The sequence below is a fragment of the Cucurbita pepo genome, chromosome LG02 (genome assembly GCF_002806865.2).
Source record: "Cucurbita pepo subsp. pepo cultivar mu-cu-16 chromosome LG02, ASM280686v2, whole genome shotgun sequence".
Lineage (NCBI taxonomy): Eukaryota > Viridiplantae > Streptophyta > Magnoliopsida > Cucurbitales > Cucurbitaceae > Cucurbita > Cucurbita pepo.
The window spans coordinates 6,205,156-6,219,775 of NC_036639.1; the positions used below are offsets into that span (position 1 = coordinate 6,205,156).

Here is a 14,620-nt window from a genome sequence, read left to right on the forward strand (position 1 = left end):
ACTCTTTGGATGCAGAAAATTTGGTGTCTACATCAGCTTCGGAATTGCCGCAACAATCCTCCGCGTCGCTGCCATTCGAATCGGCGTTGGTTGTTCCGCCAATGATTGAGGCATCGGCTCCTCCGCCAGCAGATGATATTGCGCAATGCCCGGTCGAATCCTCGGCCGTTGGTCAACCAACTGCTGTAGCATCGGTTGCTCCCCTCGCAACGGCTGATACGGCCGTCCCCTCAAATGTGGATCCTGCACCTACTACTCATCCGTATGGTACTCGATTGAAGCACAATATCAAGAAACCCAAGGTGCGTACAGATGGAACAGTAACATATCTTGTAGCTCGGTCTTCTGCCTCTGAACCTACTTCACATATTACTGCTATGGAGCATCCCCTCTGGCGTCAGGCAATGAATGATGAATTTCAGGCACTTCAAAAAAATAAGACATGGCACTTAGTTCCTCCTCGTGCTGGTCTTAACGTTATTGATTGCAAATGGGTTTTCAAACTCAAACAAAAGCCAGATGGCTCTATTGATCGCTACAAAGCACGCCTGGTTGCTAAAGGTTTTAAACAGCAGTATGGCGTCGATTATGATGATACCTTTAGTCCAGTTGTTAAGCCCACTACCATTCGGCTCTTATTATCTCTTGCTATTTCTCGTGGTTGGGCTATTCGGCAGATTGATATTCAAAATGCTTTTCTTCATGGCCTTCTTAATGAAGATGTTTATATGAAGCAGCCCCCTGGATTTGTGGATTCTCAACACCCTGGTTATCTCTGCAAGCTGGATAAGTCGCTTTATGGCCTTAAACAAGCTCCGCGTGCCTGGTTTTCTCGCCTTAGCTCCAAACTATTACAGCTGGATTTTACACCTTCAAAGGCTGATGTCTCTCTTTTTATTTTTAACAAAACGGGCATTCAGATGTATATCCTCATCTACGTTGATGATATTATTATCATCAGCTCATCTTCTACGGCTACTGAGAAACTTCTTACACAGCTTCAGGATGATTTTGCCGTCAAGGATCTTGGTATTTTGAGTTATTTTCTTGGGATTGAGGTCCGCCATACTTCTAGTGGACTTATTCTGACACAACATAAATACATTCGAGATTTATTAGCCAGAACCAATATGCTCACCTCCAAAGGTGTGCCCACACCTATGCTTCCCAGTGAGAAGTTGTTATTGAATGGTGGTGAAAAGCTCTCACCTGAGGATACTACTCGCTATCGAAGTGTCGTTGGTGCTCTCCAATATTTGTCTCTGACACGTCCTGATATATCCTTCTGTGTCAACAGAGTGTGTCAGTTCATGTCCTCTCCGACTTCTATACATTGGGCGGCAGTCAAACGAATTCTCCGTTATCTACATGACACTATTGATATGGGTTTGTGTCTTACAAAGTCCAGCACTGATTTGTTGAGTGCCTTTTCAGATGCTGATTGGGCTGGGAATCCTGATGATCGTCGAAGCACTGGAGGCTATGTGATCTTCTTTGGTGGCAATCTTATCTCTTGGAGTTCGAGGAAACAATCGACAGTTTCTCGTTCTAGTACGGAAGCCGAATATAAGGCGGTTGCTGATGCCACTGCCGAATTAATTTGGATCCAAGTTCTCTTGCGTGAGCTCGGGATCTCGCAAGCGCGAGCGCCTAGCCTATGGTGTGACAACATTGGTGCCACCTACCTATCCGCCAATCCAATCTTTCATCGACGGACGAAGCATGTTGAGGTTGATTATCACTTCGTTCGTGAACGAGTATCGACTCGTCAGCTTGATGTTCGACTCATATCTTCCAAGGATCAGCTCGCCGATATCATGACAAAGCCACTGCCAGCTCCTTCTTTTAGCTATTTTAGGCGCAATCTGAACTTAGTAGTACATCGTCCAGATTGAGGGGGGGTGTTAAACCTAAAATAGATCATAACTGTATATACTAAAATAGTCTAAGATTTACTAGTTTATGATTTGAAGGGTTTGTTACCAAATCTATGATTTTATGGTTTGTTACCAAATCATAGATTTGGAATGTAATCTTCATTATACGCATCTATAAATACATGAGGTCGTGACCCATATAGGTCATCGTGCCATTCAATCTAACAGGGAGCATCACATGTAGCCATGGAAATGGAAAGGGACCCTTTGGATACCACAAAATATAAACTCTTGTAGGATTATTGGCCCTACTCACTCCCTTTGGATACCCACGCCTGCCATGCAAATACTGTTCTTCACACTACCACTCTTCTTCTCCTTTATTCTTTCACTAAATTATCAAACCTATATCATTTTATATGAGTATTATGTGGAAATGGACTTAAGTTGTTACGATCTTTAAACTAAAAACATATAAACCCGGTTACGTTTTTATCTAAAGTTTTCGATGCAAGTAAATTATTTTGGAGCATTTTTATTTTTCCCATTCACTTAAAGAAATGGGACAATTTGTGTGGCATTCAAGATGTGGACCTCTAATTGTTTTTCTTTATTTCTTTCCTTTTTTTTTTTTTTTTTTTTTTTTTTTTTTTTTTTTTTTTTTTTTTTTTTTTNTATATATATATATATATATATATTCATTTAAGAGAGAAAACATAGAGGGAATGGGCATTTCTATTGATCATAAAATATTTGGAAGAAAAGAAAAGGCAAAAAAGGAGAGGAAAACCCTCCAAACCCTTTCTTTCTCTCAACAAATAAATTTGGGTTCAATTCATTGTATGGTTTCACCAACTTTGATACCCCTTTCCCTTCTCTAACTTTTAATCATATTGCTCCCTTTGTGTCTCCATATCATTCTCCTCCCAACTCGAACCCTCCACCATTCCCTCCCATCTCACTTTTCTATCTCTATCTTATCATCGGGTCGATCATGTTTCATCTCATTTGTTATTTTATGTGTTCTATAAGTTACATAAAATATGTTTATGATAGACATGAAAGTGTAAGTGCATCCATGGTGAAGCTAGAAAGAGGAGGAAAAGAGGAAGCATTTTGATGTTATATATATAAATATAAAAAGAGAAAAAATGAAGTATTTTTATAAATAGAAAAGGGTAAAGGGAATGATGAGTTTATATGCAGCAAATTGTGAAGGAAATGGGAGAGAGATGGGCCACACATCCATATGGGGGAATTGCCTAAGAAAACCACACACACACTTAAAGAATCAAAGCTTTTCCTATCCATCTAGTGGACTCAATTTGGAACATAAAATCTTTTATTATTATAATAATTCTAAAATCAAAATCAACCATTTAAAAAAAAACAAAAGACCCATCAAGTTTTGTGTTTGGTTTTTTAAGAACTTAAGCTTGAAAAGTGGAAGCGAGTGTTATCCACTTTTGTTATGGTCAACTACATTGATAAGATAAGATAAGGCCTTTTGTTTTGTAAATTAGTTTAGATTTTTAAGCTCATAATAGAATACAACCTATTGCTCTCTCTTGGTGTTTACCACTATGCTCATAGCATCCAATACCGTTTCCAAACATAGAATTTGATGCCTTCTATGTCCTATCTATAATTAGTGTGTTTTTTTTCAATGTTTTATGGCTTTTTGGATGGTGGAAGAACAATGTTGAGAACCAACTCAACTTTACTCAACTTTATACTTCTAATCATCCATTCGAATAAAAGAAAAAAAAAATTAATAGAAGAAGTGAACGTGATTGTAAATGAATGATACATGAATGAATGAGGACTACATTCCAATGAGAGCTATCCTGAAGATAGGATGATTAAGAAATATTTAAAAGAATTGAAAGTTCCTACGGCTCAATCACAAAAACTCTAAAGTTAAACCTACTTTATTTAGAACAATTCTAAGTTAAGTGACCAGAAACATGTGGGCAAGAACTTCGTATTGGTCTGTGGCTATATTCTTCCTTTTAGCAACCAAGAGGAATGCATAATTATACAAAAAGAAAATGTTTTTATGAGCTGTTCACAAGAATATCTAACCCCATTAATAATTTGGGGTAACATGATTTTATTCAAAAGGCACATAGCCACTTAGTGTTGCTATAGTGATTTCATCTCATAACTTTATTAGTGGCATTATATTCACTCACACGATTCTACTATTTCGAAGTAATAAAACTATGGCAAATAGATGATGATTTTGATTAAAATGATTAGCCACTAATGATGACACTTTTTCTAATTGTTTAGTCCCTAATCAAGTCATTAATAATGGTGAAATCTCATGAGTTTTTGCCCTAATTGAGAACAAATATTTAAATATAATAAAATGTTATTACATGTGACCATAAACTCAAAGCAAGATACCTTTTTGTGATACCTAGTAGAACATGTAGCTGTTTGTGATATGTCTGAAAATGACAAGCCACTTTATATATTATTAGCCAAATGTGTGGGAGCACATGTCATGGAATTACTATTTATTCTAATTCCATTTTTATCATACAATTTTATGTGGGTCATGTTTGTTTTTCCTTAATTTAACCGACATTTAAATATCTCATTTGCTTCAAACTACATAGTGAAAAGTGAATTAACCCAACATACAAATGTTGATATTGTCTTTATATATATATATATGTTCTTTGAGTTGTACTATTTATTACTATATTTAATCACTTCGCCAACTTTTGAAAAGTTAATACTATAATTCCTTTGCTTATATTGGTCCAACAACAAACTTCCATAAACTTATACTTATGGTTTGATTTAATAGCTTTTAGAAAGGACTTAATATGATAATGGGAGGGAAGAAATTAAGAAATTAACTTAGCCTTTAAGAATAATTAATAATTCGTTTAATTTTACAAGATTTTACCCTACGAGAAAAAAAAATCGTGAGTAGAATCACATTTCTCGAACTTTAAAAAGGGTTTCACCTTGAACTTTTAAATCAAGTCGAGAATTTAGATCATAGAACTATAAAACATAATCAAAGTTATGTTTCTATTCATTATTGATTTTTTAGTCTCTAAGAAATTAAGAAATTAAGAAATTAACTTAGTCTTTTAAGAATAATTAATAATTTTTTTTATTTTTACGAGAATTTACCCTACGAGAAAAAAAAATCGTGAGTAGAATCACATTTCTCTTAAGGGTTTCATCGTGAACTTTAAATTAAGTCGAGAATTTAAATCACAGAATTATAAAACGTAATCAAAGTTATGTTTCTATGCATTATTTTAGTAAATTAATTAAAGACGAGAAACCAAGGGAAAAATGCTTTGAAAAGAATATTATAGTTCAAAAAGTGTAGAGTAATTGGAGATCGAAGTATTAACTATTACAGTTGTAATAGATATCTTATCTCTTAGATTAACGTTGACGTTGTAAGCATCATTAAGTTGATTTGAATTAGCCTATAATACGACATCTCTAGAGTTTTTAATTACTACAGAAAAAGACACACGGATTGATATCATCTTTATGTTTATTTTGGAGGTAGGTGATGAATTTGGCAGTAAGTTGATAGGAAGGACAAAAATGTTGTGGTGAAGAGGATAGATAGGGTCTTAGGGAAGAGGGAAAGAGATAAATAGGATGTGTGAGTTTGATGGTAACATATCAACACGAGCTTTTTGTACTCAAAACATTAATTAAAGATTCAAAACTGTGTTAGGGATGAAACATGGCCACTCAGTTTTCAATGGGGCCTTTAGCTTTTAATGAAAGAGGGCCACCATTTCTCTTACCCTATCTATGTGGGGACGAAACTCTTTGGATATACATAGGGTTTACTTCTTAATTTGGATTACAAGGCTTCATCCATTTGTGTGTGTTATAGCTTGTACATATCAAAAGGGTAACTTTTCTGAACAACAACAAAACAATGGACCTCTTTCTCTCTCTCTAGGGTTGTTGTCTTTTCCTATTGTTTTTCTCCACTTAATTTGGAACATTTATGGATAGAAAATGGGTCCATCTTGAAAGTGATAATTAATTTATTTAGTACTTTTGTAGTCGACCATTTTAATTTTATTTTGAAAAGTACTGAAGCATTTTATTTTGAAATATAAAAGGTAAAAAACTTGACTTGAATAAGGAGAATGGTTAGTGAACCTACTACGATAAGTTACTAACTTATGGAACAACTTTAGGAGAATTTAACTTGAGGAGAATTTTAACTTGAGGAGAAAGTTTATGAAACTAGTTAGTATTTTCTCCCCTATAAATACTCATTAGATGTATGCTCTTTTTTACGGTAACAAAAAGAATTCAAAAGAATAAGTGCTTAAGGTTCTTTTATTCAAAAGACCTCTTCTCTCAAGTTGTTCTCCCTGCTTCAGTTGTTTGTTTTGGCATATTTCGATCATGGGTCACACCCCACATTTGGTATCAGAGTTAGGATGTCGAAATAAATTTTGTCACCATACAAAGTCGTCGGAAGAGATATGACAACAATAAAGTGCGGAAAGGAGGGGAATGTAACACTTCAATACTAGTTACTCATGAATAGTAACTATGCAACATGATCGATAAAGATGTGTGTTAACCTACAGGCATAAGACGTGTGAGACACCATTGAGCATGGTGACATCGAGGAGCATAAGGATAGGATGAATCTTTCTGTCATCTACCAAGCAGTCCTGGAGGACATCCTTCTCATGTTGGCAGAGAAGGGCTTGGCAAAGACAGCGTGAGAGATGTTGCAAACAATGCTTGCAGGTGTGGAACATGTAAAGGAAGCAAAGGTGCATATCTTGAAGAGTGAGTTCGAGGTTATCTGCATGAAAGACGGTAAGTCAATAGACAATTTTTCCATGAAGTTGATGACAATCATCAGTGGCATTTGTTCTTTAGACAACACCCTAGAGGAGATCTCCGTTGTCAAGAAGTTCCTTCGAGTTGTTCTCCCAAGATTGATGCATACCTCTATTGAGAAATTCAACAACCTTAATAACATGTCAGTTGAGAAGGTCATTGGTCGTCTTAAAGCCCATGAGGAGAGACTTTGTGGCTACAAAGACAAAGAGGAGGAGAAACACCTCTTACTCACACATGAGGAGTGGCTCACATGGATGAAGAAGAAAGATACAACTGACTCTTCATCTTCAGGTACGAATGGACATGACGGTCACAACAAGGAAAGTAAAGGTCATAGGCGTGGCCGTGGTCCTGGTGGCATAGGAGGTCGTGGCAATACCTCAAAAATCCATGACAATGTCAACCCTTGGCAGGACAAGAGTATGATCAAGTGTTACTCTTGTGAAAAATACGGGCACTATGCAATAGAGTGCCGCAAGAAGAAGCATGATGAGGAGGCAAACCTCACACTCACGCATGATCAAGAGCCCACACTGATATTGGCCAAGAAGATGTCTAACCTGTTGATGCTCTAAAGAGATGGTTATGATGAGCCTTCTCACAAAAGGAGAAAACTAAATGGAAACCAACATGTGGTACCTAGACAACGAAGCAAGCAACCACATGATCGAAGATCAAGCAAAGTTCAAGGATCTTGATGAAGAGCTCATTGGAAACATAAAGTTCAGCGATTGGTCAATAGTACTGATCCAAGGCAAATGATCCATCTTGTTCTAGTGCAAGAACAGCGACTAACGTTTATTGACCAAGGTATATTATATATCCCGAACTTGAAGAGTAATATTATCAATCTTGGTCAGATGACGGAAAAAGGAAGAAGAATGGAGTTAGTTGGCTCGTTCCTCAAAATTTTCAATTGAAATGAAACTTTGTTGATAAAGGTAAAATGGTCGCATAACCGCCTATATAAGATACTATTGGAGACCAGTTAGCCCAACTCTCTATTGATGGTACTCACAGACCCAGCTTGGCTATGACATGCAAGACTTGGGCACGTGAACTTTAAGATGCTCAAAATGATTGGAGCGAAGAAGATGGCTACAGGACTGCTATCTTTTGACTGAGCAACTCACTACTAATGAGAGCATGAAAAAGTCTTTGGAAGAAGAAAACCGAGAAGAAAGAAGAAGAAAGACAAGAAGAAATGTTTGGAAGAAAAAACTAGAAATGAAGTGAGCTAAAAGTTTGGAAGAAAGTAACAGAAAAAGCAAGAGAACGAAAGCCTTGGTTTTAGCTGCTAAAACACTGCTCATGTTTCTCATTTCATTTTAGTATTTAAAAAAAAAAAAACCTATATTCTTAAAATGGAAGGAGTGTACAACTAAACTTGAGCCACTCCCTTCTACACATGCCAAATGACCAGCTAAAATTATGTTAATTCCATGCATGAATTTTTCTAAAAAAAAATAAACTAAATAATTGAGGAAAAGACGCAAATAAACTAAATAAGAAAAAATCAAAGGGTTTTTATCTAACAATCTTCTCCTAAAATCTGTGGTATAGCTACTTTCTTATTTGAACTCCAGTCTTTGAGCAAAGTTCCTCAAATTTTACCCGTGCCAGAGACTTGGTGAAGATGTCTCCAAACTGTTCATTTGTTTGGATGAAGTCAATCTTGATAAGCCCCTGATCTGCACATTCTCGAATGTAATGAAATCTAATCTCTATGTGCTTGCTCCGGTCGTGCAAAACTGGATTTTTTATCAGGAAGATGGTAGACTTGTTGTCCACGTACAACATTGATGGATCATCTTCTCTTTCAATCAGCTCCTCCATCACTAACATAAGCCAGACCCCCTGTGTGGCCGCCGTCGAAGCAGTGATGTATTCTGCTTCGCAAGAAGACAAAGCAACTACCTTCTATTTAGTTGATTGCTAACAGATCGCGCCGCCTGAGAGGAAGTAAAGTCGGTGCTCTTACGATCATCAACGTCACTCGCCATGTTACTATCACTATAGCCAACCAGCTCAAGTTCCGGCTACATAACTCAGGATGTGCTTGACAGCCATAAGATACTCCTCCCTTGGTGCTTCCATAAACCTACTCACGTATCTAATGGAATAGGCGAGGTCAGGGCGTGTGTTTACAAGATAGTGAAGACTCTCGACGATGTTGCGGTAATTGGTGGCATCGACCGCTGACGTAGTGCCGACCTTCCTTAGCTGGAGTCAGGCCTCCATTGGCGTCCTTGGAAGGTTACTGTTTGCCAGGTCAGTTGTATCCAGCAGCTTTTTCGCGTATGCACCTTGACAAATGGTGATGCCGGTAGTACTCTGCTCCACTTCAATGTCAAGGTAGTAGTTGACCGCGTCGAGATCGCTCATCTTAAAGGTCTTTGACATCTCCCTCTTGAATCTTCCAAGAACATCCATGTCGCCTCCAGTGATTATGAGATCGTCGACGTACACTCTCACGATCAGCCGCTGCTCGTTGTGGCCGCGCAGGTACATGCCATGCTCATAGGCACAATGCTTGAACTTGAGTGACAGCACGATACTACGGGCTTCGCGTTCCAGGCTCGTGGTGCTTGCCGAAGCCTGTTGAGTGCTTTGTGCAGGCATAGTATCTTGTTAGAGTTGTCGTTGTCGATGAAGTCAGGTGGTTGTCAGACGTAGAAGATCTCCTTCAACTCTCCGTTAAGGAAAGCGGAATTTACGTCCATGTGGTGGACCTCCCAAGAGTGATGTGTCGCGATCGCCAGCAACAGGTGGACGGATTCCAACCTTGCCACCGGCACGAACACCTCTTCAAAGTCCACGCCTTGCTTATGGACATAGCCCTTCGCCACCAGATGGGCCTTGTGCTTCACAATTTCTCCCTCTTAATTACGCTTCAACTTGAACAACCATTTGAGCCCTATGGCTCGGTGTCCTGGTGGCATGTCCTCCAGACTCCATGTCTTGTTCTCAGTGATGGACATCATCTCTTCCTACATTGCCTTCTGCCAGCATAAATTCTTCTCTGCTTTGGCGAAAGAGTTTGGTTCATCTGCGATGATGGCATGCACTTCGGCCACCTCTTCTTCAAGCTCGCGCACCGCCAGTTCCGATGATTCACCTTCTCCAAGTAGGTCTTCAATCTTTCAGAACCTACCTTCAAGACCATCATCGTGATCGACATCCAATGTCGAATCCACAGTACGTGGTGTTGCGAACTCCACTGGTTCAGGGGGCATAGCAGGAGTTGCTGCTGGTGTTTGCGCAGGCGTGCCTGGTGCAGCTGCTGGTGGCGGTGACAGTGACTGGTGGCCTGAATTGATCTGGGTTTTGATCCTCCTCGGTCACATCGTTCCACCGCCAGAAGGTATTCTCGTTGAAGACGAAGTCGTGCGACACGTTCGCTCGCCCCCCCTGTAGGATCATAAAGCCTGTACGCCTTGCTCCTGGTTTCGTAGCCAATGAAAATGACCTTCAGCCCCTTGAGATCGAGCTTGGCGAGGTGGGGATGCATGATCTTCATGTACACGACGCAGCTGAACACTCGGAGATGATGTACCACAAGTTTCTTGTTGTACCAGACCTTGTGTGGTGTCTTCCCGTCGAAGCTTCACGTTGGCGACTGGTTGAGGAGATAGATGGCCGTCATGATCGCCTCTCCCCAGAACCTCCTGGCTTTCTCATGATCGCGGCACATCATTTCTCAACGGAGAGCTGAAGGAGACCGTCTATGTCTGACAACCACCTGGCTTTCTCGACAACGACAATCCCGGCAAGGTGCTGCGTCTACACAAGGCACTCTCGGGCTTCGGCTAACAACATGAGCCTTGAGCGCTAAGCTCGACAGTACCCTGTTGTCGCTGAAGTTTAAGCGTTATGTCTTTGAGAATGACATGTACACGCGCTGCCACGACGAGCAGCGATTGATTGTGGGAGGGTACGTCGACGACCTCATAATCACTGGAGGCGACATGGAAGTTCTTGGAAGACTCAAGAGGGAGATGTCAAAGACGTTCAAGATGAGCGATCTCGGCCTGCTCAGCTACTACCTCGACATCGAAGTGCAGCAGAGTACTATCGGCATCACCATTTGTCAAGGTGCTTACGTGAAGAAGCTGCTGGACACAGCTGGACTAACGGTGTAATAGCCCAAAAATAAATAAAGAAATAAACAAGTAAAAATAATTAAAAAAATATATAGTTAAAATAATAAAATAATAAATAAATAAATAAAAATTAAAAGAAGAAAAACATTTGGTAACCGATCCCTCCTCCTTCCTTCAATCTCTCATCACTCCTTCCCTAAAAATAAATCTCGCAACAAATCACGAATCTCTTTTCTGTAAAAACAATGCAGATTTACCCAGAAATTCTTCCTTCCTACAAAAACAAATAGAAAAAGAAAACAAAAGGTTTAAGCAGACTAGCTCCTCCGGAGGAGATATGTCATTTGAAGAGGTCAGTATATTAAATCTTCCTTTTATTTTATTAAATAATATTAATTTGGTTACAATTATTTAGTTTTATATTAGAGATTAAATGAAAAGAATTCTGTATGAGTTTAGGAAATCAAAACCAATTATATTTTAGATCTACCTTGTTGCAATGATTTAGATCTACTGAATTGTTGCAATGATTTAGGTTGTAATTTTATATGAATTATAGGAAAAGAATATAAGGAAATAAGAAAAAAATGAGATAGAGATAGAAATACAGAACACTGTTAACTGAAAAGAAAAATAATAATAAAAATAAAAAGGGAAGATTTGGAAGTAAGAATAGATTAACGAAATTGAATAAGACCTTCTTAAAAATAATTACAGAAGAAGAGGAAAGCTTGAGGAAAGATTTGTTGAACAGGATTTAACCGTAAAAACAGGAAATATCAGAGTGTAGTGAGCTCCTTTAAATTTTGTCTAACCGGAAATATCAGAATTTTACGATGGCCAATCTAAATTAGAGAAATAATTTTATAGAGTTCAAACTTGAAACTGATGTCATGAACTCATATAGGTTGACTCGGATTTCAAAGGACGGAATCGAACTTTCATTAAAGATATATTTGTGACAACGACTTAAGCTAGCCAGGTAAGTGACCTTACTATCGGCATGGTTATATTTGATGTTGACACGTGCCCTGTGGTTCTGCACGTGTCATATATATTGATATGTGTGAATTGTCTGTGGATCGATATGCTTCCTATATGTTATGTTATGTTATATAATATGTGGATTGTATGATAATAATTATGGTACGATGTGCTCTAGGAGATGTTTGAGATAGGATACGAGAAGGATGCACAAAACAAAATGTAACGATAGGAGTAAGATACGTTCATGAAACGTTAAGGTTAGGTTACATACCGGAGTGCTATGGATAGGAGAGATTGATGAAAGAATACGGTTAGGTTATGGGTAGAAAGGGATAGGTTTGTGATAGATTGATAGAACGATAGCGTTAGGGTACGTTCTTGTGACGATATGACTAAGGTACGTCACGTAATGATATGTCTGTGATAGGTATAAGAACGTTAAGGCTATGGTAAGTTAGAGAACGATATGACTATGAAGTGTTTACGTTATGACTTGGTTATGATATGATACATTGTATGCTAGATTATTGTGCTTAAGTACGAAATCATGTGAACGTGAATGTATGTTATTTATGCTGCTTAGTTGATGTGATATGAATGCATGTGACGATGTGTGGCCCTTGTACGATTATGGCTTGTTGTATGAGTATTGGAATGTAACTGAATGAATTGTATGACATGAAATACGGTAAATTGCATGATACATAACCCCGCTAGGAATATGTATGATATGTAACGAAATGAGAATGAGAATGACATGTAAGCATGAAAACGTGACACGGGGTTATGTTCATTAAATGATGACTGTAGGACTAGTGGGACCTCATGCATATTGTGTGATCATGCATTTGGGGGGATACCCCTATCCCATCACGAGGGTACGGACGCGTACATCCAAATGGCAGGACAACGATCGTTATGCCCTGCATAGCGCTGCCGTGACGGTTTTAGTTTTAACGGGTCCCGGTGGGCCCCCAGAGCATGCCCACCGGCTAGGGACAGTGGCCCAGCGGTGTGCGAACTAGCTGGTGAGCCCATACTCGCACGTATGGGCTGCGTGTAGAGTATATGGTACACGTCCACGATTACCTGTTAGGATTACACTGTAGCGAAAAGGAAACGAAACGAAACGAAACGAAACGAAACGAAAGATAGGTCCCATCATTTCATTGCATGTGATTGTTGCATTTAACCCCAATAGTGGGGTCACTTACTGAGTATTTCTTTAAATACTCAAGCCATGTGCTACTACATTTTTCAGGTTAAGGCAAGACATTCCTGTACGGCTGACGACGGCATCGCAACTCGAGATCATGGCAATTTAATATGATAGTGGTATTTATTTTCTTAGACTTAGGATAGAATAGGATGTTTTAAACTTAAACGCTTATTTATTTTATTTCGGGTCTTTTGTTGTGTCGTTTTAAAGATGTTTTCGAAACACGTAAGTCCATGGCTGTGTTTTTAAGTTAAAGGTTATGTTTTATGGAATTTAAATGAAGTCTTCCGCATTCAATGTTTATGGTATATAGCGACCTTAAATTAAGTAGAAAATTTCGGGTCGTTACAAACGGACTACACCAACAGTCAACGCCACCAATTACTACCAGCATTGTCGGGAGTCTGCACTATCTTGTAAACACACGTCCTGACCTTGCCTACTTCATTGGATACGTGAGTAGGTTTATATAAGCACCTAGGGAGGAGCACCTTGTGGCTGTCAAGCGCATCCTGCGCTATGTGGCCGGAACTAGAGGCTAGGGTGTGAGATACTGTGCAAGGAGAGGAAAGAAGAAGCTTGAGCTGGTCGGCTACATTGATAGTCACATGGCCAGTGATGTTGATTATCGTAAGAGCACCAGCGGGATGATTTAATTCCTCTCAAGCGGTGCGATCTGCTGGCAATCAACTAAATAGAAGGTAGTTGTTCTACCCTCTTGCGAAGCAGGGTACATCGCCGCTTCGACGGCAGCCACACAGGGGGTCTGGCTTGCGCGGCTGATGGAAGAACTCATCGGAAGAGAAGGCAATCCACCAATGCTATACATGGACAACAAAGCTATGATCTCCTTGATCAAAAATCTAGTTTTGCACAACTGGAGCAAGCACATAGAGATCAGGTTCAATTACATCCGAGAGTGTGCAGATCGGGGGCTTATCATGATTGACTTCATCTGAATAGAGGAAAAGCATGAGGTTTTCTTCATTTAGTTTACTCACGTTTTTACTCAAATTAGTTAGTTGAATCCTTTTTGACAATTTGACGCATACACATCGAATGGAGTTGCTATTTTTAACTGGCTATTTGGGCCATGTTTACAGGGGAAGTGGCGCAGGTCTAGCTGGCCACTTGGGCTATTTTTAGCGTAGAATTGTTGTTTAAATATGTCAATCTAATGAGAAACAAATCACCGGTCTTCAGCCGAATCTAAATACATCTTGTGTCTCTCTCTTGTGTTTTTATGTTATTTTCTTTCTATTCTCACCTGCATTAGCTACTTAGGCAAAATATATCAAGTAAGAGAGTTTTGCCGCCTGGGGTCATGGGCTTGATGGGCCCGTAGAGATCGCCGTGTACAAGCTACAACGACTCACGGGTGCGGTAGGATGCCTGAGGCAGAAAAGGGGTGCGCTTCTGCTTGTCGATGAGACACCTATCGCATAGCTTGTTCACACCCTCGATTGCTAACAAACCGTACACCATCTCCTCCTTTTGTAGTTTCTGTAGAGCAAGAAAGCTCAGGTGCCCGTACCTTGCGTGCCACCTCCAAGATGCTTCTTCTG

The 14,620-nt window shown here is 39.3% G+C and overlaps 1 protein-coding gene across 1 annotated transcript; it reads left to right on the forward strand.

Annotated features, from left to right (window-relative positions):
• The first annotated feature begins 6,625 nt into the window (after positions 1–6,625).
• Positions 6,626–7,321, forward strand: LOC111787714. Its single transcript, XM_023667745.1, has one exon. The coding sequence runs from the start codon at positions 6,626–6,628 to the stop codon at positions 7,319–7,321; it is 696 nt and encodes a 231-aa protein (XP_023523513.1).
• Positions 7,322–14,620: the final 7,299 nt, after the last annotated feature.

Excerpts from the sequence above, each read along its gene's own strand:
- LOC111787714 (XM_023667745.1), top strand. The coding sequence starts at position 6,626 with ATGTTGCAAACAATGCTTGCAGGTGTGGAACATGTAAAGGAAGCAAAG.